The sequence below is a fragment of the Protomyctophum bolini genome (genome assembly GCF_963924005.1).
Source record: "Protomyctophum bolini genome assembly, chromosome: 1".
Taxonomy (NCBI): domain Eukaryota; kingdom Metazoa; phylum Chordata; class Actinopteri; order Myctophiformes; family Myctophidae; genus Protomyctophum; species Protomyctophum bolini.
This window is the reverse complement of record NC_137862.1, coordinates 15,032,315-15,058,143: the sequence shown is the minus strand read 5'-3', so window position 1 is coordinate 15,058,143 and position 25,829 is coordinate 15,032,315. Positions and strand designations below refer to the sequence as shown.

Below are 25,829 nucleotides of genomic sequence, written 5' to 3'. Positions count from 1 at the left end.
GGGTCAGTTGATCTCCTTAATTCTGGTGTTCTACAGATCACTCACTTAGTTAAACCATAATATGTTCACTTGTTGTTCACTTGTATCTTAACGAAAGGAACTCTTTGAGGTTGTACTGTTTGTGAAGGTCGAGAGTAGTCTGGAGAAAACAACAACGTGATCTCTTCCTGAACTCCTTGACAACGGAAGAAGACATAAAATAGCCCAAAGTACTGTAGTTCCTCCTGAAACACAGTTTAGAGCTGATCGCTCACACACACACACACACACACACACACACACACACACACACACACACACACACACACACACACACACACACACACACACACACACACACACACACACACACACACACACACAGTCAGAGAGGGCTAGCCTCTCTCTGTGTGTATTTCTAGACTCTCTGGGCCTCACCCTTTGGCATGCAGCCTCTCTGTGTTGATGTGGTTGCTAGGCAACCCGCTCTGCAGAGCTGTGGAATGGACCTCTCGCTCAGAGGGGGGAAGGGGAGGGGGGAGTTCTTAAAACCCTCATGGTCTTTAAGAGGACCGAGGCTTTTTCTCTTTTTCCACTGAAGAAAAGACTATTTTGTGAAGACGGTAAAACGGGTCGCACTTTTTGTGTCAGCGATTTGAACTAGCAGCCATGTGGTGTCAAAGTCAAAGCACATTTACTCAAGTACTGTACTTAAGTCAAATATTTTGAGGTATGTTTTACTGTATTTCCAATTTTCTGTACTTTTACTTCTACACAAATACATCTCAGAGACGAGGCCACCACGACATGCCATATTTCTAATGTCTAATGTAAGAACAAACAGCCGTACACTGTCTTCAAATGCAGTGAAAAAACTTTAATAGGGAAACATGGCAACGTTTCGGCTTTCATCTTTAGATAGTTCTCATAAAGATAGCCTGATGAAGGCTGCATAGGCCGAAACGTTGCTATGTTTCCCTATTAACGTTTTCTCACTGCATTTGAAGACAGTGTGCGGGTGTTTGTTCTTTTTCATTGTCGGGCACTTTACCCTCTCCTACGCACCTGTCGCCTGTAGGTGTGCAAAAGCCTTGCTTTTTATATAGTTCTAATGTCTAAAACTTGGGTCTTAACAGGGGGGTCCTAAAGAGCCAAATGTTCAGTGATAGGAATTTTTCTTATGACCGATATTATCAAAGTATTCTGCTGTACAGACTGGTTGTGGGTTGTGGCAGCAAATTTATTCATGTTCTATAATCTTTATGCATAAATAGGTCACGCAGTAACTCAAATCTACAGCTCATGCTATCTTAAATGTTTGATTTCTAAATGTGCTCATGTTGTGCATTACAGATGAAATGCTCTTACGGGAGGAGAGCAACACGTCACTGAACCATAAATAGGACTGTCACAATAATTCCATAATCGTCTAATCGCAATTATTTGAGATAATCACAATTATTCTCTCATCGTTTCCATGTTGAAAAACTTTCATACATAAAAATGTAATGTATTGGTATATTTCAGTTATTTGTCGTATCTGCCCTGTGCACGTTTTGATTACGAAGCCTAGAAGTAAAAACAAATGTAATTTCTGTTCATAATGTTCCAATTATTTATGTGACAGTTAACAGATCGTTAACTTAAATGTGTAATCGTGACAGCCCTAACCATGAACTGATTATTACATTTAAAAATAAAATAAACGCCCAATTATGGTGTTACAGCTTCAGGAGTGGGGCTCCTGTGAATGCAGTATATGGCTGAATATAAACTAACTTTCTGTCTTTGCGTGCATGCGTGTGTGTGTGCAGCTTGCCGGGGGTGTGATTCTGGGCGTGGCCCTGTGGCTCCGTCATGATCCCCAGACCACCAACCTCCTGGACCTGGACTTTGATGGAAACAAGGCCCCGAGTACCTTTCTGATCAGTGAGTAACAATACTCTTATTACTTTACTCTACCATGAGTCCTTATCAGTGAGTAATAATTCGGCCCCTGACGGATGGAATGGACGGACGGACTTTATTGATGGCATATTCAGCATTATATAATCTATACCTCATGTGCATCATCCCATAATGTAGATGGCAGCATGACCATAAATAATCTATTAAGCAGTAATAATAAATATTATATAATAATTGATCTGCTTCAATTATGGATAAACAGAGCAAGGGGAACTTTTATCACTTTGACTTACATATTGATTGTGATGAATATGAAATGAATAATTCATTGCTGGTTTTTCAGAGAGCACATTATTGGCAGGATATTGACATTGTGAAACATGTGTTTAGAGAGTACTTCTACATCAGTCTGAAATGATAATATTACTGGAGTTTGACTGGCTGTCAATATGAATATATAGTGTATTATAATACTGTCACGCAAATGTTCAGTATGACTTATTTTCTATCAAATTACACAGCCCATGAAGCCTTGAATTCACAGAGATTTATTTTGTTTGTCGCATTCCTGAGTCAATCATTTTATGACCGACAGAGTCTGGTAGGAGACTCAATTCAATTGAGTCTCCTACTGAGTCTCCTATTGACCGATGACCCGCTCATCAAATTATTGTCTCGGGAATCCATCCATCCATCTTCAACCGCTTATCCGTAGTCGGGTCGCGGGGGCAACAGCTCCACCAGAGATCTCCAGATTTCCCTCCCTCTCCAGAGAAACTTTAGTGACTTCCTCCTGGGGGATCCCGAGACGTTCCAAGGCCAGTGAGTCGATGGCTCAGGAATGCAACACAAAAATCTCCATGAATTTCAAGCCTTTTCTGGAATTCCTCAACTAACCTAGTCTGGATCTGGATCTTCAGTTCTACACCAGATAAATTCTAGTCCGTTAGTAATGGAAAAAACTGCTGTAGTATGTAACGGCTGCCGGAGGCAGGTTACATTCATTCACCCAAACAAACACTTAGAAGGTAAATGCCAAGAACTAATAAAGCATTTAAAGTGAGGGAAACGCTTTTGGTCTGAAGGCGAGGCATGTGTTGTCTTTATGTCAGGCTCTCTGCAGAGTGACCATAGTGTCACATGTTACTAGAGCAGGGGTCATAAATGTGTCCACACACGGACTAGTGTGTCCGTGGCAAAACGTGGCCGTGTCCATGGAAACATTTATTTATTTTCTTTTTCTTTTTTGACATACTGTACTTATTTTGATCATAAGACCCAATTACTGCATGGCAGTGTCCAGGTTCTCCTAAGAATATGACACTGATTTGATGATCGTGAAGACACGATGGCAAATTAGGAGTCTACTAGGAGGGACAGTTGTTATTTTTAACCCATTTCGGGCAGAGCCGGGAACCCCTTTTGGTGTTTTAAGCATTATGTTATACTTTAGCTGTTGAGTGCCTTGCTATGAGCTTGTAGATCTGCTATTTTTCAACAGCTAAAGTTGTAGGTCTGCTATTTTTGAAAAATCGTGAAAATGTGGCACAAATGTTATGAATATATTCTTTCAGAGCGAACGTTTTTAACTCAAATCTTTGCTTCTGGGGGGTCCCTGGAACAACTTATTTTCAGATGGGGCTCGGTGGGCAATTACATATATTTTTGGGGTCCTTGACATGAAAATGTTTGATAGCGACTGACGATGCGATGACCCCATGCCCTGCACTAGAGCAGTTGTTCTCACTTCACTTTTTAGCACGAGACCCAAAGGAGAAATTAGACATTTGCCCAGGACCCAAACGAGTGCAAATGGCGTGCAATACAAGCGTATTACAGACCTACGAGCTTGTGCATCTGCTATTTTCACTAGTGGTTCACCAAAAATTTACCCATTCTGACCTGAGATCGGATTCTAAAAATGTCTGTTTGAAAATGACAGTTTTCTGAAAAAGCTATGTTTCTGTCAGTCGTTCTTCGATTTTTCAAAAATAACAGACCTGCAAGCTCGTAGCGCGCCACTCGGTGTCACGCTATGAGCTTGTAGATCTGCTATTTTTCAATAGCTAAAGCATAACATAATTCTAACACCAAAAGGGGTTCCCGCCCAAAATGGGTTTTAACCGGCGGAGTCTACTCAATGGAGACTCCGCTTGTCATCAAATTATTGTCAAAAACCAAATATCCACGCAGGGACCCCCAGGGGTCCTTGGTGGAGGTTCCTTCCAGGTGCCGCAGCAGAGCAGGAAGTAAAACAATGTGGTGACTTTTGACCTGATTAAAGTTCTAATGACTTCACCACACCTCGACCTTTGACCTTCTGCCTTCTAAACCTAGATGATGTCCCCTGACCTGTGTGTGTGTCTGTCAAATAACAGAACAGCATCAGGACTAGCTATAAAGGTCCACAGTGTTAAACAAAACGTTCTATGGAATGTGTGTGTGTGTGTGTGTGTGTGTGTGTGTGTGTGTGTGTGAGACTGTGTGTGCGTGCGTGCGACAGCTGAGCTGAGTAGTTAAAAATGGTGACAGATGGTGTATGTGTGTTACTAAGTTCTTACTGTAAGTGTGTGTACAGTTAATAGTTACAGTAAAAGGAGTTGGGTCAATTCTGGGATTGAATTGTTTCACAACAGAAGTTCTGTCAGGTCAACTCATGAATGGATAAAACATTTAGAGAGCCGAGGTGGGGTCAGGATAGTGCTCAGCACGTATACAGCGTGCACGTACAAGCATGCACGGCTCTCCCTATTGACCAATACAGGAAGTAGCAAACCTTACAGGACATGGTGACATCATGTAGATGCTTAACGAGGATGGCGCGGGGGTGTAACCAGCAGCAGCACACATTCATTATGAATCAATCACATTGCTTAATGTACAGCACTTTCACATAGTTGATGTAACACTGAGACACTTTTATAACCTAGACTAGAGAGTGTCTGCTTCAGAAATATTCCAGAGTAGTGGGGGATGTGCACTACAGAGTGTTGAAAATATTTCGCATTACTTTACACATGTTGACACGGTGAAAAATCAACCGCGGTTCAAAAAAGAAGAAGAAAATATCTTCGGGGATGGGTTTAAATGTCGGTTCTTCATGTCCAAGTTCATGTCCAAGTTCAAATATGATTATTTTGCAGGGTCCCCAGTTCAGATACTGTATGATTATTTTGAGGGGTCCCCAGTTCAAAAATGATGATTTGGAGGGGTCTCCAGTTCAAATATGATCATTTGGAGGGGTCCACAGTTCAGATATGTTCATTTGGAGGGGTCCCCAGTTCAGATATGATTATTTGGAGGGGTCCCCAGTTCAGATATGATTATTTGGAGGGGTCCCCAGTTCAGATATGATTATTTGGAGGGGTCCCCAGTTCAGATATGATCATTTGGAGGGGTCCCCAGTTCAAATATGATTATTCTTAGAAGATTGATAACCGCGAACAATCCCCTCCTGACCTTTCACCCGTGTGTGGCGCCTCTCTTGTTGAGTAGCAGTGGGTGTGTCTCTTCTCCTCCTAGCAGACGTCTGCTAGATGGTTTGGTTGCCTGGGGCGATGCAGAAAGCATGTGAGACGATATGTTTTTTGTATTTATTTATTTTATTAAGCACTTGAACCTTAGCATCCCTATTCTGAGGAGAACTTTAGCCAAAAATAGCAGATCATTGTGAGTTTGTAGATTGGCTACCTTTGGCAAAGAGGTTTGTTGTAGAGCCTGAGTTTGAGAAAAAGTCCAGAGCCGGGTTTACTAAATATTTTGGAATGGGCACTGATGACAGGGCTGTCAGACACGTCTATGAAATCTGTGAAAAGGTTTCATCTGCAACACTATTTATTTATTTATTTAAATTACACAAATCTTATCTTCTGGGGATTCTGTAACACATTTTTAGATGGGCGTCTGTAGCCAAATGGACATTAATTTGGGCGTCCTTGGCGTGAACCTGAACACTCTGGGTCCATTTGGTTCCAGTTGTACAGAATCTTTGGAGTTAATGTAACACTAACCATTTGACATGTGGTGCAGTGAGTGTATCTTTCTCTTAAGATCACTATCTGCAGATGATCGCAGCCTGTTGTTTAGACTCTGTGCTGAGTTGAATAAATGTTTAGTTGGTCTAATGAGACGGTGCTGCAGAGGCACGTAAAAACACAGACATGTGACACAGACACATTCAGAAACCACATGCCAGTGATGGAAAAAGTACTCTTTTTACCTAAGTAAAAGTCCGGAATTCAAAATGTACTTGAGTAAAAGTACAATAGATGTACAAAGAAATGTACTCAAAGTACCAAAAGTAGTAGTAAATTTCTTATTTCCTTAAAATTTCCAAATGATAAAAATGCTTGACACTCGTCACACTCTGTCAAGGTCTGTGGCTTTTTGCCAGTCAGAAAGGGAGAGAGATGGAGACAGACGGACAGACAGACGTGGGTGGGGGTGATACATTAAAACGACCACCCACTAGACCAGTGGTGTCAGAAGTAGACCTACTGATATTTTGGACTGAAAATACTCCCTTGCAAGTTAAAGTCCTGCTACACGTCTCTCCTTCCTAGCCCTAAAGCTATTATAGTTAATTTACCTCTGTACGTGCCTGAATGCAGGGACTGCTATATAGATTACAGTGATGACAAAGATGAGATTATGTTTAAAGCATGTGGACTGAATAAGATGTAATTCAGTTCAGAGACATACCTCAACTCTGTTTATATACATGGCAAAGCAGCAGTTGCCATGTTGTGGGGCGGGACGGGGGTGCTGTACTAGCGAAAAGCCTGCTGTACAGTATCGGAACAGTGTGAAGTATCGATCACATGGTTATGGGTCACACATTAGGGCGGAGCTTCAGTCAGTGACTGGGTTACTTTAGGACAGTGGTCACCAAGCTTTTCGAGCTCATGAGCACTTCTTATTCCAATGTGTGAGACCAGATATGCTATTAAATTTAAAAGAAATGGGAAAGACATCATATAACTTTTGCAATTTCTTGACCGGCTCAATCCATCTGCATACATCCCTGCAAAGCCTAAATATGAATAAACAAATTATTAGGAAAACCATTATAAAAATACCAAAATATTTAGGATTTCTTTGTATTTTTTATAAAGTTGAACATTTTTGGGTTACTTTTTTAAATTACGCACAGGGAGTTGAAATTAATCTGTTATTACAGATGCGATCTATATAATCTTCAATACACAATGTTGACTTTCTTATTAATCATATTCAATTTAATATCACTTTATATTCACATTCAGATATTCTGTTCAATTCATTATTTTAGCTTTTATTGACATTTGGCAAAACATGACCATATATTTGACATATGTGAAGACAGATACCACTTGGTGCTTTTAAGATCATTTCAGACAGGAAGCGACTGACACGCCTTGGTAATTCATTTTCAATGAGAGGCTGGCGATTATTTTGGACGGGCGGAGTGTTTGAAATTGAGTGATGAAATTGTCGCTTGCGCCTGTGGGCGACTAGACCTGAATTGCGGTGAGCTACCTTTTCATGATACGTGTCCCTCGTGAGCAGACGTGTCGCTGATCCCGGCGAGAACGCCTGCAACACTCACTCCCCGTCTGAAAAGCCCTTTAGGAGTTCACACACAGATGTGTCACAACCTCACTGACGTTCAACTGTCTCTGAACGTCACTCGGTTACAACTCATCTGTCTGACTTGTGACTCACTAATGAGAGAGAGGGGGGGGGGGGGGAGATTCTTGCTCATGTGGGGAAGGACTTTCCAAAGGAAAGTTTTAACCAGACAAAAATAGATAGACATTACAGTGGAAGAGAGAGAGAGAGGTGACGTTACAGTGGAAGGAAGAGAGAGAAGAGAGTTGGAGAGAGAGAGAGAGATAGATAGAGAGAGGTGACGTTACATTGGAAGGAATAGAGAGGGGAAAGACGGAGTCATAGAGGAAACTTCCAACCAGTTGAACACAGGAAGTCTCCCACGGGATTTCAAAACCACACTAGAGGAAAGTGCAGCGTGATCACTCCTTCGTCCTGTCATGTACACACTGGGATCAAGTTTAAAGGCAGACTATGCAACTTTGTACCGTGTTTACATAACAAAACAATAAATGCATTCTTTACATTGTATAATTAAACAATATTACACGAGAGGGTGTGGGTTAACGTGATTATTGCCACGACAGTGATGCGGTCAGGAACGAGACGAGACGGAGTCGAGTTCCGCAAGCATCACTGAAGGAGAAGAGTCTAGGACGTGTGGAGCGTTGTCCAGTGTGTTTTAGGGAAGGAAGAAGAGTCTAGGATGTGTGGAGCGTTGTCCAGGGTGTTTTGGGGAAGGAAGAAGAGTCTAGGATGTGTGGAGCGTTGTCCAGTGTGTTTTAGGGAAGGAAGAAGAGTCTAGGATGTGTGGAGCGTTGTCCAGTGTGTTTTGGGGAAGGGAGAAGAGTGTAGGATGTGTGGAGCGTTGTCCAGGGTGTTTTGGGGAAGGGAGAAGAGTCTAGGACATGTGGAGCGTTGTCCAGGGTGTTTTGGGGAAGGGAGAAGAGTCTAGGATGTGTGGAGCGTTGTCCAGGGTGTTTTGGGGAAGGGAGAAGAGTCTAGGACGTGTGGAGCGTTGTCCAGGGTTATCAAACCCCCGGGGGCTTGACATTTGTAAAAAAAAAAAAAAGAGAGAAAAAAAAACGTTTTACATTCCGTGTTTTTACTTTCTTTCTTTCCATCCGTGTTTTCCCCTGGTGTGTGCGTCTGTCATGCGGACATAGCTGTGGTGGAGAGTCTCATCAGTGCTGGGTGGGTGGTGATGTTGTGTTGATGCCAGCTCACTGGAAACACCCTGACACCACACATACACACACACACACGCACACACAGACACACACACAGAAGAGAGACAGACTTTCTCTCCTCTGAAAAACCCAAACTATTACATCCTGCTTCCTTGCAACCCCCCCCCCCCCTCCCTCTCTAGCTCTCTCTGGTCAGTGTTAGGAAAGAATTCCTCACGGCCCCTCCCCCTTCTCTCTCTCAATCTCTCTCTCTCTCTCTGCTGTGAACAGTGTTCCTCTAATTTTGTTTGTTCTTTGTTTGTTCTTATTTTCTTTTTCATTGACTCCATCTGGATTTGTTTACTGTCTGTCTATTGCTCTGTCTGTACCCTCCCTTACACACACACACAGACACACACACAGACACACACACAGACACACACACACACACACACACACACACACACACACACACACACACACACACACACACACACACACAATAGATCCAAGAATATCCCTCTGTTTGGAAACCTTACGTCTGTGAGACGGTTCCATCAAACCGTAACTTTATACAGAATGTGGTGATAATGTAGTACTTCACTGACACACACACACACGCACACCCAGAAGGCCACCATTTTGACTGGTATAAACCACGCCCCCAGAACGGCTGACCAACGTTGAAGCCGCCGAGCCTACTGGTCAAAGCTGCAACTGCAGGCGGGCCGAGCCCTGCACAGCTGCGGTTTAACATTGAGCGCTCGTTTGCACTCAGATTGCACTCGCATTTGCCAACCAAAATTTGGTTGTTCCGCATGCATGTCATGTGTAGATTGTACATGCATGATCTACAGATGACCAGTGGCACTGGCAACCAGTGTTCATTTTGACTGCAATTTTTTATTTCGTTTTAGTCAGTCTGTTCAATACAATTTAGTTTTTGTCATATTTTAGCCATCTGAAAGTTTATAGTTTTAGTCTAGTTTTAGTTGATTCAATATCATAAGATTTTAGTCGACTAAATCTACAGTTGATTTTGTCAACAAAAATGTGTTTTGGTGGGCCTTGGCATCATAATGCCCGATTCATACTTGGTTGCATGCTGAAAATAGCCTGCGACGTGTTGTGAGCTTGTAGATCTGCCATTTTCAGAGAGCAACACCAGAGCGCAACCAAACCGTGCCGTGTCTTTTAGTTCCACTGGATCCCTCCCTAACATTTTAGTCTAGTTGTTATAGTTTCATCTCATTTAAATATAAAAACTTTGAAATTAAGGCCTACTTCAGCATCAAAGAAATTAAATTGGTAAATGTAGCCCTATATGAAAACACTACTGTCCCATTGTGCAAGTGAATTAAATGGAATAACATTTGATTGTGGGTTAATAAATATACAGTAGGCCTATACAAGGAGGTTAAATGGGAGGCTATTGTGCAGTCAAAGTTACCAATACAAGCTAGTTAATTCAGCATTCTTTTATTGACCGGTCAGGCCGGTATGGTAGACCATTACGTGGCACATCTATGCACGGAATATCTACGTTCACAGTGAAAGGGGGTGTTGTTGAGAAGAACCACACACCCACTCACTATGCGTATTTCCTTTGGGAAACCCAGCCATAGTCAGTCACCAGAAGCAGGAACGTGGTTTTTATTTCAGTTTAGGCAACTTCACAGAATTACAGGTATACAGGTATGTTCTTATAACAGATTTTTTTTCTTTTTCTTTTTTCTTCACAACCTCAGCTATATACTTTCACAGGATATATAAATGATACACTCATACACACAAACAACTTCATATACATTTACAAGTATTCACAAACAAAAAAACAAAACAGAAAGACAAGGGAATAAAATACAGGTATATAGCGAGACAAAAACGACAGAGCGACGGCAACAATGGGAGGTAAACAATACTGGGCGGAACGTGTTTTTAAACGAGGTTAAAATATCAAATGGCTAAACATTGAAACTAACTGTCTTGTGTGAAACACAAAAGCCATAGCAAAGCCAAGGTGAATCATCAACTTCTTTCATTATATGAATGGCGAGGTCAGAGTAGTGAAGCCCAACGGATGCCAAGGTCTTAAAATGTCCCTGAACTGCCTAACTGTACGACTTGTAGAATACAGCAGGAAGCACCTGATGACACCACAGGATGCACCTGATGATGGCACAGGAAGCGAGTACTGATTTTGCCACGAGTTTGCATCAAATGGTCACGGCACTCACGGCTTGGGAGCTTGACAACCACACTTAGACTGGTAATTTTTCTTATGGTTACGGTGATCCGACCAGTCTTAACGGGTCACTAATAAGATATGACGAAATATTAATTATTTTGTGTTGCTTGAGATGATGACATCATAACATAGCTGTTGTTGTTTCGATGAATTGAGTACAAAGGACCCCAATGGAAAAGCCATTCCAGGCTTTCTTGGGTTCAAATCCTCATAGCAGACCTTGTGTTGAACTGTACTTTCCTGTGCTTCTTTCTGCAAACGGCTAATTAAGTATTCAATCAATCAATCAATAGCTTGTGTTTATAAATGAGCTTCCATTTAATATTTCATAGGACTGGCTATGACTACCATGTTGTTGCCTTTGAGCAGTGATCTACAGTGCATTTTGCTCTACTTTACGATGCGATACAACGGACCGTTTGACTCAAACTTGTAGCGAAATCAGTACTACATACAGGAAGCACCTGACTATATAGGAAACACCTGCAGGATTCAGAAGCAGGAAAAGGAAAGGGTTTTGGAGAAACGGTGACTGAACATTAGAACTTGTGAAGAATACTGATACTTGGATGAACTCACATTTTAATGGATCACAAAGTTTACTTGAGGTGACGTTGTGGCCAGTACTCATTTGGACACACGGTACCATGGCGTCCCGCCGGCCATTTCAGCAGAGCACACATGGAACTTTGTTCCAAAACTAAAAATCAGGTATATGACCCTGTGTCGTTTGAAATGACTCAAATTACTGGAAGAAATTGTGCTATTTGGGAATTTAAAAAATAAATAATTATAATTAAAAACAAAATTTAGATGGATAGAAACAAAAAAATAAAGGTGAGAGATGTTTGCTGTTTATGTGACCCATACAAATGTGTCTGTGACGTGACCCACAAGTGGGTCCTGACCCATTGTTTGGGAACCAGTGCTCTGCAATCTACATGCATTTCCGGATATTTCAAGATGGTGGATTTAAAACGAGTCTGTATAGAAACCAATGGGTGACCGCTCCCTTCATCCATTGTTTCTTACAGTGTACGTGCAGAGCAGAGATGCTTCTTGTGGTTTAGACTTTGTGAAAGGACTTTCACGTCGGACACACACACACACACACACACACACACACACACACACACACACACACACACACACACACACACCATCCATGCAGTACTAATACAATAGCACTCCTCCCAATAGAATCATATTCTACCAATCACATTGTGGTAAACTAATCATATTGTGATGTGATTTTCCTTTCAATGGAGCGCAGAGGAGGAGGAGCCTGGAGGCTCAATAAACTGTCTGAACCTATTAGACTGATCAGAACAGAAGCCAGGGATGGGTCTGTCCAATGAGAGCCTTCTGACCTGTCGAGGCTAGTTTGTGCTTTAGCTTCTGATTCTGAAGCAGAATGTAGACTGTGACTGTGCTTGACCCTCAGTGCTGTCTGACAAGTAGTGAATATGTGTTATGCATGCAGAGAACCACAAGGTTCCCAGTTCGATCCCGGCCGTGCTCCCCCAGAGTTAGTGTCTTAAGTGTCCTTGAGCAAGACGCTGAACCTGCTCATGATGACCAGGTTGGTGTCTTGCATGGTTTCCTCCACCATCGGTGTATAAACGTATGTGAATGTAATGCACAATCTATGTAAAGCGCTTTGGATAAAAGCGCTAAATAAATCCACCATTTTACAAGAGCGAGCGAGAGAGAGAGAAAGGCGGGGAGGAAAGAAAACGTGCGCGCATATATATAAAATAGTGATGTAATGTTTAGGGCAAACAGCCAATCGGACGACCCCAGTTTCGAAGTGGTTTCAGGCCGTGTGTGTGGGAGGGGCGGAGGAGGGCGGAGGAGGGGGGCAACAGACGCAATTAAGGAAATGGAGGCCTGTCATGGCTGCTCGCCAAGACATCGATTTATTAATTAAACCTTGTAGTGAGCTGGGTGTGGCTGGGTGTGGCTGTGTGTGTGTGTGTGTGTGTGAGAGAGAGAGATTGAGGGGGGCTAGACAGGGTCAGGGGCGTGGCTGTGTGTGTGTGTGTGTGTGTGTGTGTGTGTGGGGGGGGGGTAGTTAGTGGTCCTGAATCTGATTAGGTGTGGTGGATGACATTACCCAGAATACCCTGGCTGGGTCTCACTGCTAAGAGACGCACACACACACACACACACACACACACACACACACACACAGTCACACACACAGAGACACACACACACACACACGCACGCACAGAGACACAGACAGAGAGAGGGGAGTGGTCAGAGGGAGGGGCGAGGAACGGAGTGAGGGAGGAAGCAGTGGTGCAAATGCACCATTTGTAAAGTAACTAAGTACATTTACTCAATTTACTTTTACTTTGACTGGAGTCCGTTTTTTGATAACTTTATACTTTAAAGCCCTGTCCAATCCAGACCAACGCAACGCAACCAGACTGATTTAGAGACCGTCGCCCAAAGACAACAAAACAAAACGCCGGCGTTCATTTTAGTTGAATATATCAACTGTAGATTTAGTCGACCAAAATCTTATATTTAATTTAGTCAACTAAACACTACATTCCAGATGACTAAAACATGACTCATAATTGCCTAATTTAAAAAGTATTCAAAAGACTGACTAAAACTAAATCAAAATTTGCTGTCTAAAATAAACACTGGGCGAGGCATGATATTTGTAGCTCCAGACTCCAGAGCGCCCGCCATGGCCCCCCAGCAGACCCACCCCCTTTTAAGCCCCATTCACACGTCCTTGTACGACAGTGTCGCGCACAGAAAATAGACGTCCACACGCTACGTTCAAACGTTGTGAGCTTTGTAGATTGCCTATTTCCGCCGCGTGATACCGGCTGCGTAACTAAGTATAAATCAGGACCTAATGGGTCCAATTTGTCAACCCACACACACACACACACTGCAGTCCAGACTATTGCTATAAATAACGCCTTGTTCTTCAGTCCACACACTGTGTGTGCGCGCGCGTGTGTGTGTGTGTGTGTGTGTGTGTGTGTGTGTGTGTGTGTGTGAGAGAGAATATAAGTCCTTCCTTCCTAGATGTTCTCTTTGTTCTTCCTGCAAACCAAACTCCATTAATCACGTCACATGTGAAAGTATTTAATGCCAGGCCGCCACCGAACAAGATTTGTGTTCCTGAAATGTTCACGAATTGAAAAGATTATAATTTATCTTAACACACTAAGACTTGATACCGATTCTACAAATGCCATATAATAATGTTAAAATAATTTCTTCTATATCAGTTGTTCTCAAACTTTTTCGTGCCAAGGACCCCCCATTAAACCCATTTAAAACTCACTGTCCGTTAGATAGCAGAACTACAAGCCAAGCTCAGCTTTTTCTATTTCAAAGAGCCAGTGGATACACGGGTTAAAGTTATTTTTATGCTGCATTAACTCATTTTAGCTGGGGACCCTGTGTGGGTCCCCAGACCACACTTTGAGTGTATAATACTGAAAATGGAAGTAAAAGTACTTAAGTAGCTGCAATTGAAAAATTTACTTTGCACCACTGGTAACATGACATGGTTGATTTGGGCCTACTGTACATTTTGGTAAACGACCTGCTGCCTCCTGGTGGCGGTGCAGCGCCACTGCAGCTACTTGGTCCCAGTGTGTAAGTCAGTCCATTACAATTTAGGGATTTAGCCAACGCTCTCTTACAGTAAGCAAGAACAACACATGGTAATATTTGGTAATATCCATTTGGCGCTGCACTGCGGCGGCATGGACATAAGGGCTACGCTTATGCGGGCCCTTTGTCTAAGACAAATTTCTTCCTCGGGAGACAAATGATAAAGAACCTTGAACCTATTACATTCAATACATATAGTCATCAAGAAGTCAATATTACACATTGCAGAAGTTATGAACTAATGTTCATCACAACCACACTACGAATCAGCAGCAGTGTTAGGAGAGTAGACTTATGCACATAATCACAATCATGGCCCAAATACGACTATAGACAATTATGTTATGAGGATAACAAAATCATTAATGTACTCTCTCTCTCTCTCTCTCTCTCTCTCTGTCTGTCTGTCTGTCTCTCTACCTGTCTGTGTGTCCAGGTGTGCACATCCTCATAGCGGTCGGTGCTGTGATGATGGTTGTGGGGTTCCTGGGTTGCTACGGGGCCATCCAGGAGTCTCAGTGTCTGCTGGGAACGGTGAGTACGTCTCACACACACAATGAGAAAGAAGGGTTGTCTGCACACCGTGTATTTTATTTTTTATTTGTACGTGTATTTAACAGGGACAATACAAAAAAACAATGTATCAAGTTGTAAAAACATGAAACCGTTGCAATGTATATGGGTTTGTAGCCAAGGCTAATTTGCAACCCCAGTCCCTGTTTAGGCCTTTCTATATATCTATACATCTACCTAAAACAATATTTTACATACAAATACTAATACATCTAATAAAAGTACAAAGCAATAACCGTGTGTGTGTGTGTGTGTGTGTGTGTGTGTGTGTGTGTGTGTGTGTGTGTGTGTGTGTGTGTGTGTGTGTCGCTGCTCAACAGTGCCATCCAGCGGTATTGCTGTGGTACTTCCCTTCTCACGCACACAGTCACGCATAGGAGTGGCTAGCAGCACTAAAACAAACACACACACACTCTCTACATGCTCACAAGCTGCTCGGCGAGCAACGCCATTTCTATGTGTTCTCAAAGTGAGGTCAAGGGACCCTCAGGGTTCCTTGAGGGGGTCTGTGAGAGTGTACGAATGGAACCAAATAGACCCTTACAGGTCTGTGACTCTGAGAGTGTACAAATGGAACAAAATGTACCCTTACAGGTCTGTAACTTGCAACCAAATGGACCCATATGAGTCTGTGGGCTGGATTTTGAAGGTGCGTTTTACCATGTGGTAATACATAAATTGGCCTCGCTCTGCGCACAATCGTATTATGAAAGCCTTATCGTCCCGTGTTGAACGCACACACATATGGAATACGACGTTGCTGAATATTTTAGCATTGTGGGAGTGTCCATATGTTAATTATTTTCGCTTTGCGCAATTTGCTATTAAGCCCCTTGACCTGCGCATAACGATTAGACGTGGGTCTAGGCACCTCATAAACGCAAAAGCAGATAAAAGCACTGTTTGATTTTACACTTGAGCGGCTCTGGGACGCTGCTGGAGTGTTGCCAAGTCTGTTTATTATAAGCGGCTTCTTTTTCTGTAAAGTTGCTTGTAAATATTGGTAGTTGTGGTTGCTTTTCTTGTTTCTAAAGGTTTCTCTCCTAATGTTGTTTAAACCAGTGATCCTCACACAGCACATTCCCATGTCAGGCATCCCCAGATGAATGCATTTGCCCAACTAAGGACGGCTAATACAAAAATGTAATTACATTTTGAAAATAGCAGATCTACCAGCTCACAATGCATCACATTCATTCATTAAAACTATGAACTCTGACTGCAGGCGGATATATAATGATCATTATAACAATGTGCAAGAAAATATTTAAAAAGATGTAAGAACTTTATATTTGTGGACAATCAAAATATGTTTTTTATTTTAATGTGGTGTCATTAAAATTAATCTGGATATGGCAGACTCAATATCTAGAAAATAAAAACATGGCACTTCATTTAAAATAGGTTACAGACCCCTGTTATATGCGCTTATTTTGGGATTATTTTTATAGACCTATTTACTTGTTTCTCTGAGACATGGCAACAGCGTCTTTTTATTGCGTCATTTTATTGGGAATGTTGAGATTAGAAACGGCCATAATTCTTTCATTTCTCAACCTTAAAAAAAAAAAAAAACATATGCATAATCCTTGGGAAGTTTGCTTTCATACGCTGTATCACACTTGATTCAAGTCTTCTTCAATAAAATGCTACGAGCGAAGACCATACCATCACGGGACCATACCGCATCACGGGCATACGCACCAGGCATTCAACTCATTACTCATTTCAAATATAATATAATTATAATTTAAATTAAAATATAATTTTACTGGTGTTTCTCAATAGAAACAACTTATTTTGAGGCATGAAGGTGACAGCATGCAGTGCAATAGGAATAATTAACCCAAATGTGACAAAGTCATATATGTCATGTCTTCTATGGTGCCAGCCTGAAGAAATGTAATAATAACGATCCCCAAAGTGCGCATTCCGTATGTGACATCAGCTGACTGGTAAAGAAAATAGTACGGACATGTTGATTGGGTAACTCTCAAACACGCCTTAAACACTCCCATGACTAATTCAAGGCCGTTTTGCGCACTCCACGGGGTGTCGAAAGCGCTTCTTAACATGCTTAAAATTGCAATATGACATACCTCACGCCCCCAGCTCATATTACTGTAATAGGTAAAACGCACCTTCAAAATCTAGCCCTGTAACTCTTGAGAGTGTACAGATGTAACCCAATGGACACTTATTGGTCCATTAGGTTAGCTGTACTCTCTCAGAGTAATGGAGGTGGTTGAAAATGTGTAGACTTTACATGCTCTGTTGCTTCTGTATCGAACTCAACATGTTTTGTCTCTCTGCAGTTCTTTGCCTGTCTGGTCATCCTGTTCGCCTGTGAGGTCGCTGCTGGAATCTGGGGATTCATGCACAAAGATACTGTAAGGACACGCACGCTAGTACTGCCAACGAATATTCGATATTCGAAAGAATATTTGGAAATAAAGAATAACTGAATATACAAAATGAAGGTTCGAATTTAAATAATAAAAAATGCTGTGCGAGTTCTCGCGAGACTCTGGGCCACGTAACGCGAGATCACAGAACCCTCAGTCAGAAGTCTCCCCTAAGCTTTACTTAATACGACGGTGCCGTGTGTAAACGAGAGCCGAGTTAAAGGTCCACAAGGCGTCGTTGATGCAACACTTTGTGAGCTTGTAGATTAGTTATATTTGCCATGTGACACCGGCCTACAATGAAGAATAAATCGGCTGCCTCGCACCGCTCTGCACAGACTTCACACTGACCACAGCGACACACTTGGTGCACCGCCACCCACACAGTTGCCTCCGGACTCGAAGCATAGAGTTATAAGCCTTGGAGTCGCTAGGCTTTTGACTTTAACTTGCTCGGTATTCCAAAGCACACAATGTTAACAGGTCAAGCTGAAACGGTGATTCATCTGGTCGTGAAGGCACTCAAGGCAGACAGTTTACAGTGAGACTCGCTGACCGACAACGCAATGTAAAAACAATGCTTGGATTCTTGTCTCTCGCGTTAAAGCTCCCTCTGTGACACATTTATCTTGTAGCCTACCTTAATTTGATTTAAACCAAAACAAATGCATTGCTTATTATTTCCCGCAGGACTGGCGCATATAGAGAAAGTTTTACTGCATATTAGGCTGCAATATTTGATATTAAAATTATATGTTATTGTGCATTCAACAGGTATCCAAGGAGATGACCATCTACTATGATGCCATCTATGACAAGGTGAAGACAGAACTTGACCCTGACAAGAAGCAGGCTGCTGCCGGAGTGTTGAAGGTCTTCCACGAAACGGTGAGAACCCTTAGAATGCAAAGTAATGATGCGTAGATATGTTGCGATGTTATTTCAGGCAGCATATTGTACTTGAGGGGTTAATACGCTGCATTATGTGGGTGTATACAGTGTTATGCAAAACCCATACAATGCATCAGGACTAGCTATAAAGGTCCACAGTGTTAAACAAAACGTTCTATGGAAGAACAAATACAAAAAAAAGATAACTTTGGAATGTGGAAATCAGCTGACCTGGGTCAGCTGGGTATTTAAGCTCACCTTAGTTTGCATTCTTTCTCCGTTCCTTCTGCATATGCGTTCCAGGTTGTTGTTTGCTGTTTAGTTATGTTCCTCATGGAGGGGTTGTTATTGTAGATATCTCCCTGCTCTTAATGTTTAATGATGACTGTCTTATTGTGCTGAGCAGGGAGAAAACAATTTAGCAGAGCCGAACGCCAAGATTAAATATTATTTTGCTTACAATAAGCAACTTTTAAAGTTGTTGTTTCTTTTTTTTTGGGGGGGGGGGGGGGTAGTTGCAGTTGCAAGTGTAGTTTGTTACTTTCAATGCATTCAGATTCATGACACAAAGGTAAAGCTTAGCCAAGCACAAACCCCGGTCACAAACACGCTCTCAACCAATATATTTTGTTAATTGTGTTTCAGCTGAACTGCTGTGGGAAGGGAATTGGGACATCCATTTTTGACAAGTTAACAGACACACTGGGAGTGACCAACCTCTGTCCCCAGTCACAGAGCCTCAATGTGGTAAGAAATAGTTATTTATTATTTAAATGACGTTTTTAGCCGCTACCTTCATCACATGTATAAACGTGGCCGCCACATGCTGTGGGGCAGAAACTAACTATGTCCAAAATATTAACTTTTCAGGAAATTAATCAAATCCAGTAATCAACACAATAATGCCTCATCAAAGTTGAATTTATACATTGTCAGATGTCTTGAATGTGTCCTAATGTTATCACCACTTTACCCAAATACAGCTCAAGTGGAGTTAGGGTTAAGGTTTGACAGTTTAAGGATCCAATGGAGTTAGGAGAAGTGCTTTTTAAATACTTTTTATTGGTTTAATATTTGTAAAACCCACACACGGATGTAAAGGGTGTTCAATTGCACGGATTTATTAAAGAAAATAAAAAGGTTGAAAAACGAGATCTTTGCCCGAAATGCTCATTATAAGATGATACCATTTGTGTCTACTGACTCTGTGACTCTCCTCTCCTCCTCTCTGTGACTCTCCTCTTCTCCTCTCAACATCATGTAGAATTGTCATGACAGGATCGAGGAGCTGTTTTCCACTAAGATTTATCTGATCGGTATTGCCGCCCTTGTGGTCGCTGTCATCATGGTGAGTACAGGTTTAGAGTAATAGATTACATACATTACATTACATTCACGGTACGTAGGCATATCTGTGTTAAAGTATAAACACTGACTAAGGTTACCGAATATAGTGGCAATCTGAGTCCTATTATTTGTATTATTTATTTGTGGGTGGGCCGATATTTGTGATTTTATTTTCCAAATGTAACCGGCTGCCCCGTCGGTACCATGGCCATTTCTGTGTTGTCAATGCTGTTGTATCCTACTGACTCACCTGCCAGTGAGGAGCCCCTACTGGGAGGACATAGAGCCTTTGTCTTACTCCATGTTCCATGGTATTCCACTGAGGAGTAGTGTTGTCGGTCATGGTGAACGAAACCGACCCGGTCACTTCCGTGAACGATCCGTTAATTCGCAAATGCGAGGACGGGGATTCGCCGGCTGCTTTTCTCATTCAGCCTGGAGGGCGAGGCCGTGCTCTCCCGGCTCCCACAGCCATATGTCTATGACTGAATGGCCGAGAGAAGAACGAAATGCATGTGTCGTTCTCCGTTCAAAGTGCTGTGACTGGTGACTGAGAGACGGACTAAATCGTTCTTCCTGCGTTCTCTGAACGAAGTGCTGTGTGACCAACCGACCGGTCCGCCAGCCAACGAGTGTGAAGTGTGAACGAATGTCCGACTTGGGTAAAGTTGGGTCTGACTGACTGTAGCCCTCTGGTTGCAACATGTACAGTGCAAAATAACGCCATGATGATTAGCGTCTAGAAACATTAAACAATAAAGCGGAATAAGAGTGACTGGTTATCTAAAATTCTAAATAGCTATCTTCTGTTTAAAGACACCACTATTATGGTGATATTGTATCACTTCCATATCAATGGAAAATAAACACAGGCTAATATGGAATTGAATTAATAGCATAGAATTAATAATACTATAATTAGTTAGTATAGAGTAAATTGGTATAAAGGGAATGGAGTTAATCGATGATAATATTTTGATGATCGAAAATTTATTTTATTTGTGGATATAATTTATATATTTAATTTCCCCTCCTATCTTAGTTTTACCAATATCGTCTGACTCTGCCATAACGCAACAGTTACCCAGGAAGAGTAGCTGCTGTAAGCTATTATCGGCCAATAGAGTTCCCTCAATGTACGTTGCATGGCATTCTGCTGTTGTTTATGGAACGTGAATGATTGAATGACTGGCTTGCTGTGCAGGGGAGTAACCAAACGACCGAAATGAACGGATCTTTTTACTGAACGACTGAACGATGACCCAGTTTACTGAAATTAATGAAAGTTCCCATCACTACTGAGGAGCGAGGATTAGATCGATGTAGATGGGGCACTCAGGTGGTGCAATGGTAAAGTAACTGCCCACCACCATGGAGGTTGTGGGTTCAAATTCACCGTGGTGCATCCACCTGGTTTTGTCTGGTGTCTACATCAACACAACTGGTCCGTGTTTGGGGGGGGGGAGACAGGCGGGGAGGGTGGGGCGGGAGGAGTAGGACGAAGGCTCTGCACCTTCCCGGTGGGGGCTCCTAGGATACAACAGCATTGACAAGTGACAACACAGCAATGAATGTGGAGAGGAATAAAGTGGCAAAACGACCTAAATTGTGGAGAAAAAAAGGGTAAAAAAAAGAAAAGAAAGATAGATCATCATCTCTCTCTCTCTCTCTCTCTCTCTCTCTCTCTCTCTCTCTCTCTCTCTCTCCCTCTCTCAGATCTTCGAGATGATCTTCAGCATGGTGCTGTGCTGTGGGATCCGCAACAGCCCTGTCTACTAAAACACCACCAGGGGGCGATCTCTGCCCAGGACACCAATGACAGGACAACCTCTTCTCTTCTCTTCTCTTCTCTTCTCCTCTCTTTTTTTATACAACTCAGTCATATCTCATACATCCCGGTTTGCCAGAATTAGTCTCTCAAATTTTGAGAAGAAAGTTCTCTTTTTTTTGTATTTGTTCTTCCATAGAACGTTTTGTTTAACACTGTGGACCTTTATAGCTAGTCCTGATGCTGTTCTGTTATTTGACACACACACACACACACACACACACACACACACACACACACACACACACACACACCTTTTAGCGTTTATTTCTTACGTTTACGGTTTCTTTTTTCTGAAGTCCATACAGTTTTAATCTTTTGTATGATTATTTTTGTTTGTTTAGTTTTTTCTCACTGTATTATGTATATAAATACAATACCTGTATATAAATATATATATTAGCAGTGCTTAATGAAGCATGGATGTGGCATTTGCATCTCACCTCTATTTCTCCGCCCGCCGCTTGTTTGCCTTTGCCTTTTTCGGACAGAACTGACCACTAGAGGGCCCTAGAGGACAGGCGTGTCAGAGGAAGAGCGTAGATGTTGTGTTAAAGATATGGTGGTGGCCAGCCTGCTCCAATGAGACTAACAGTTCAATAACATGCTCCTTTCTGACATACGGACGGTCAGTCAGAACATCTGGGGTGCAAGTGTGTCCGAAAAAAAGTCTGAATGGCGTCAATTTGCAGTTATCAAAAAAAGGAAGAAGAAAAATCTGAAAGATGTCAGAAGGAGCATGTATTGCGCTTAACTTTGGTGCTTCTGGGATTTGTAGTTTTTTTTATATATATATATATATATCTCTCTCACCATGTAATTGACTACATTAACCCCTAACGTCCCTATTCTGAGCATGTCACCATAGCCCAACAGCAAAGAGATAGGTGTAGAGAGAGAGGGGGGGAGGAAGGAAGGAAGGGTACAAGTACAGACTCCTGGGGAACCCCGGTAATGAAGTATAGTGGTTAAACTGCCATGTATGTGGCCTGCTGACCCCAAGTCACTGCTGACGTGAGCAGGACACCAGGCGAATGTAGAAAATGTTTCTCTGTTGTTCTTTTAAGGATATTAAAGCAGCTGCACTATATATAGGGGGCGCCCCCGAGAACTAGGTTTGGGAGGACTACACGATGGAGACCTATTTCGGAGCACTGTCAGTCTTAGATAAGCCATAGGAAGGTGAACGCATTAACGCCTTATACAGTGTGTATATATATATATATATATATATATATATATATATACAGTATATATAGTACCGTTCTGTTGGTTCAGAAGCATCTTACACAGTATTATCATTCTGTTCGTTCAGGAACATTTCGACGCCTCCAAGGAAAACGTTGGAAGCGCAGAGAGATGAGAGCGATTAGGACAGTGGCTCTCATACTGGGGTCCGGAGACACCCCCCCCCCACTCTGAGAGTGTACAAAATGGTGTTCATTTGTACACTCAGAGTTAGGATTTTATAGTAAAGATCGGGGGGTCCCGGAGATAGAAAATGTAATTCAAATGGAGGAGTCTGTGGGCCTAATCCATTACTAACTGGGGTTTTAGGAGGCATGACGTCGTAGAAGGAGCCAAAGATTTGATCGTTTGTACAGTTTTGTTTTTTCCCGGGGTGTTACATGCACATTCTTTCCTTCGTGGAGATTCCTCGTCCCCTCCTTGTCTGTCCATGTGTGGCGGAAATCGACCCGTTGTCTGTCACTGCCTGAGAGAATTGTCCCAAATTATCGCCCATAGACTACAAGCTTTTTTTGTTTGTTTTATGTCCTGGTTTTATGTCCTGGTGTTTTCAAAATGTCCAGGTGAAAGGAGTCTGCTGGGTTTTAGCTTGTTCTGAATCTGGTTCTGATTCTCGTTCTGCCCTTTTCGTCTCGTTCTGCTCTTTTGTCCGTTCCAGTCCGGGCCAGTTCATGGTTCTGTCCGTTCACACGTATTCCTACTATTATTGGATCTTTGTACTAACCCTTTTATCGTGGTCATGGTTTATATGGTTGCTGTCCGGCCACAAACCCTCTTATCTCCATATTTGCTTGACACACAACGGCATCAAGGAAAAGTAGCAAAAATTATGTTTGCTATTGTGGGGGAATTTGAACCCAGGAAAGTAACAGTTTTGGACCCGACAGCGACAATATAACTTGAGCGCATATCTAACCCCCCCAAAATACCTGCCTTTGCCTCCAATTGTTTGTATCGTCTAAGTCAGCTTCCTGACTCTTGTTCCGCCCGTCTTTTTGTGCTACGACGTTGTAGTCTAGTGCTACGACTTTGTAGTCCAGTGCTATGACATTGTAGTCCAGTGCTATGACATTGTAGTCCAGTGCTATGACATTGTAGTCCAGTGCTATGACATTGTAGTCCCGTGTGGAGGTGACAGTAGTGTTTATATGGCTGACTGCTGGATGAGGCCATTGAGGAGCAAAAAAACTACAAAGATGCCACATTATCCGTACTGTACAAAGCAACGAGAACCACGGATGTGTTGAGTTTAGTGTGTGTTTGTGCATGAAAAGCAAAGGGTGCTTGGTGTCTGTTATGTCTCTGGCTGGCTGGCTGGCTGTGTGCCTCCACTGCCATGATGCAGTGGCACGGTCTTCCCAACAGAGGGCGGGCGTGTCACACTGCCCAACAGGCAGCATTTCATTTCTGACTTTTCCCTGTCAGCCCCGCTGTTACTCAGCTACACCACAGAGGGGAGCTGTTGTCACTGCCTTTTAATAACCAGTGGATATCCATCTGGGTGGGAGGGAGTTGTACACCATCTGTAGCCGTGGCAACTAGACTCATTCCTCCACCCACCCTGAACACTGCCTTGCCAAACGGTTGCTCACACACACACACACACACACACACACACACTTGTATTACTATACTTGTGCGAAAGTCTCATTTTCCTTTTTTAACCTTAAATGCCAAAAATTGCCAAAAGTATAACTCGGCCATAACGCCAACCCTTAAACCTATAAATGTCTAATCCTAATCCCAACACCAACATGTATCTGTTCCTTAAATGTAAGCGTAAAGTAAAAAAATAATAATACATTTTCACAATATAGCAACCACTTCTCTTGTGAGGACCAGGAAACAACGTCTATTCACCGAAGTATAGAAATACAAGTATACACACACACACACACAGACACACACACACACACACACACACACACACACACACACACACACACACACACACACACACTTTGTACTCCTCGCACACCTCTGTACACACCCTCACACATGTCATCATGTCATCGTCCAACTAAAAACATTGTTGTCTTGTTAACACGTTATGCCTATAATATTAATACTGATAATGATGATGATGATCTAGACAAACAGAAAGTGTCTTGTTTGAAGTGTACAGCTGCAGTATTATAGTATTGTACTAATGATTGATGACCCCAACAGTGTATGAAACTAAAGACAATGTTATTAAGCCTTTTTATTCTCATTATGTTATGTGCGGTACGTCCTCCAGGGGGCACGTGGTTCTCAGTTTTACAGTTTTTACAGTGTACAAATGGAACCATTCCATTTGTACACTCTCATTATGCGAGGGGGGTGTCCGTGTGCCCAACGTGTATTTAAACGGGTTGGGGGGGCTCCCCTGAAATGGTAAAAAGGTTTGAGAAGCACTGCCCTCTGAAGGTGTGAGGGAGGGGGGAGGACTGCAGTTTGACTGACCGGCAGCAGAGACAGATGTCTGAGAGGTGGTCATCTCTAAAATGAAGACGGTATTTCAGTGGTGGAAGAAGAAGTGTTCTGATTTTTGTTGTCAGTGAAAGTAGAAATAGTACAACGTAAAATACTGCTAAACTGTTACTGTTGACATTGGCATCAAAGTGCCAAAAGTTAAAAGTATCTTGCGTGGGGTTTTTTTCCCCACACGTTTTCTAAATGTTGCCAAAATATTATGGCATATTGGTTAATGTATGTTTTTGTAATAATTATCTAAATATGCAAAGTAACTAAAGCTGTAAAATTGACTATACAATATTTGCCTCGGTTGTGTAGCTGCTCATGAGTACAATGGTAAAGTAAGTAAAGCTACTAGATTACAAGTACTTTCCACCACTTGGACAGTGTTTTTCTCATTTTTTTTCGTATTAGTCACCTTGAGCAGAACGTTCAAATTATATAGCAGCCTGCTGCCGGTTCAAATCTGAGTCCTTTCTCCTATTCTCGACTTTGGTTTGCCCAAGTACTAAGGGATTAAATGTATTTTACAAATA

At 42.2% G+C, this 25,829-nt stretch overlaps 1 protein-coding gene across 1 annotated transcript in view; it reads left to right on the top strand.

Annotated features, from left to right (window-relative positions):
• LOC308312719 (CD81 protein-like) overlaps nt 1–25,829 on the top strand; it is a 36,287-nt gene extending 10,458 nt beyond the window's left edge. The window contains exons 2-8 of the mRNA XM_080759422.1: nt 1,794–1,908; nt 14,981–15,078; nt 17,433–17,507; nt 18,297–18,410; nt 19,059–19,160; nt 19,678–19,761; nt 21,477–25,829. Of these exons, the coding sequence (XP_080615548.1) occupies nt 1,794–1,908; nt 14,981–15,078; nt 17,433–17,507; nt 18,297–18,410; nt 19,059–19,160; nt 19,678–19,761; nt 21,477–21,539 (651 nt within the window). The 3' untranslated portion in view covers nt 21,540–25,829. The remainder of the gene's footprint in view (nt 1–1,793; nt 1,909–14,980; nt 15,079–17,432; nt 17,508–18,296; nt 18,411–19,058; nt 19,161–19,677; nt 19,762–21,476) is intronic.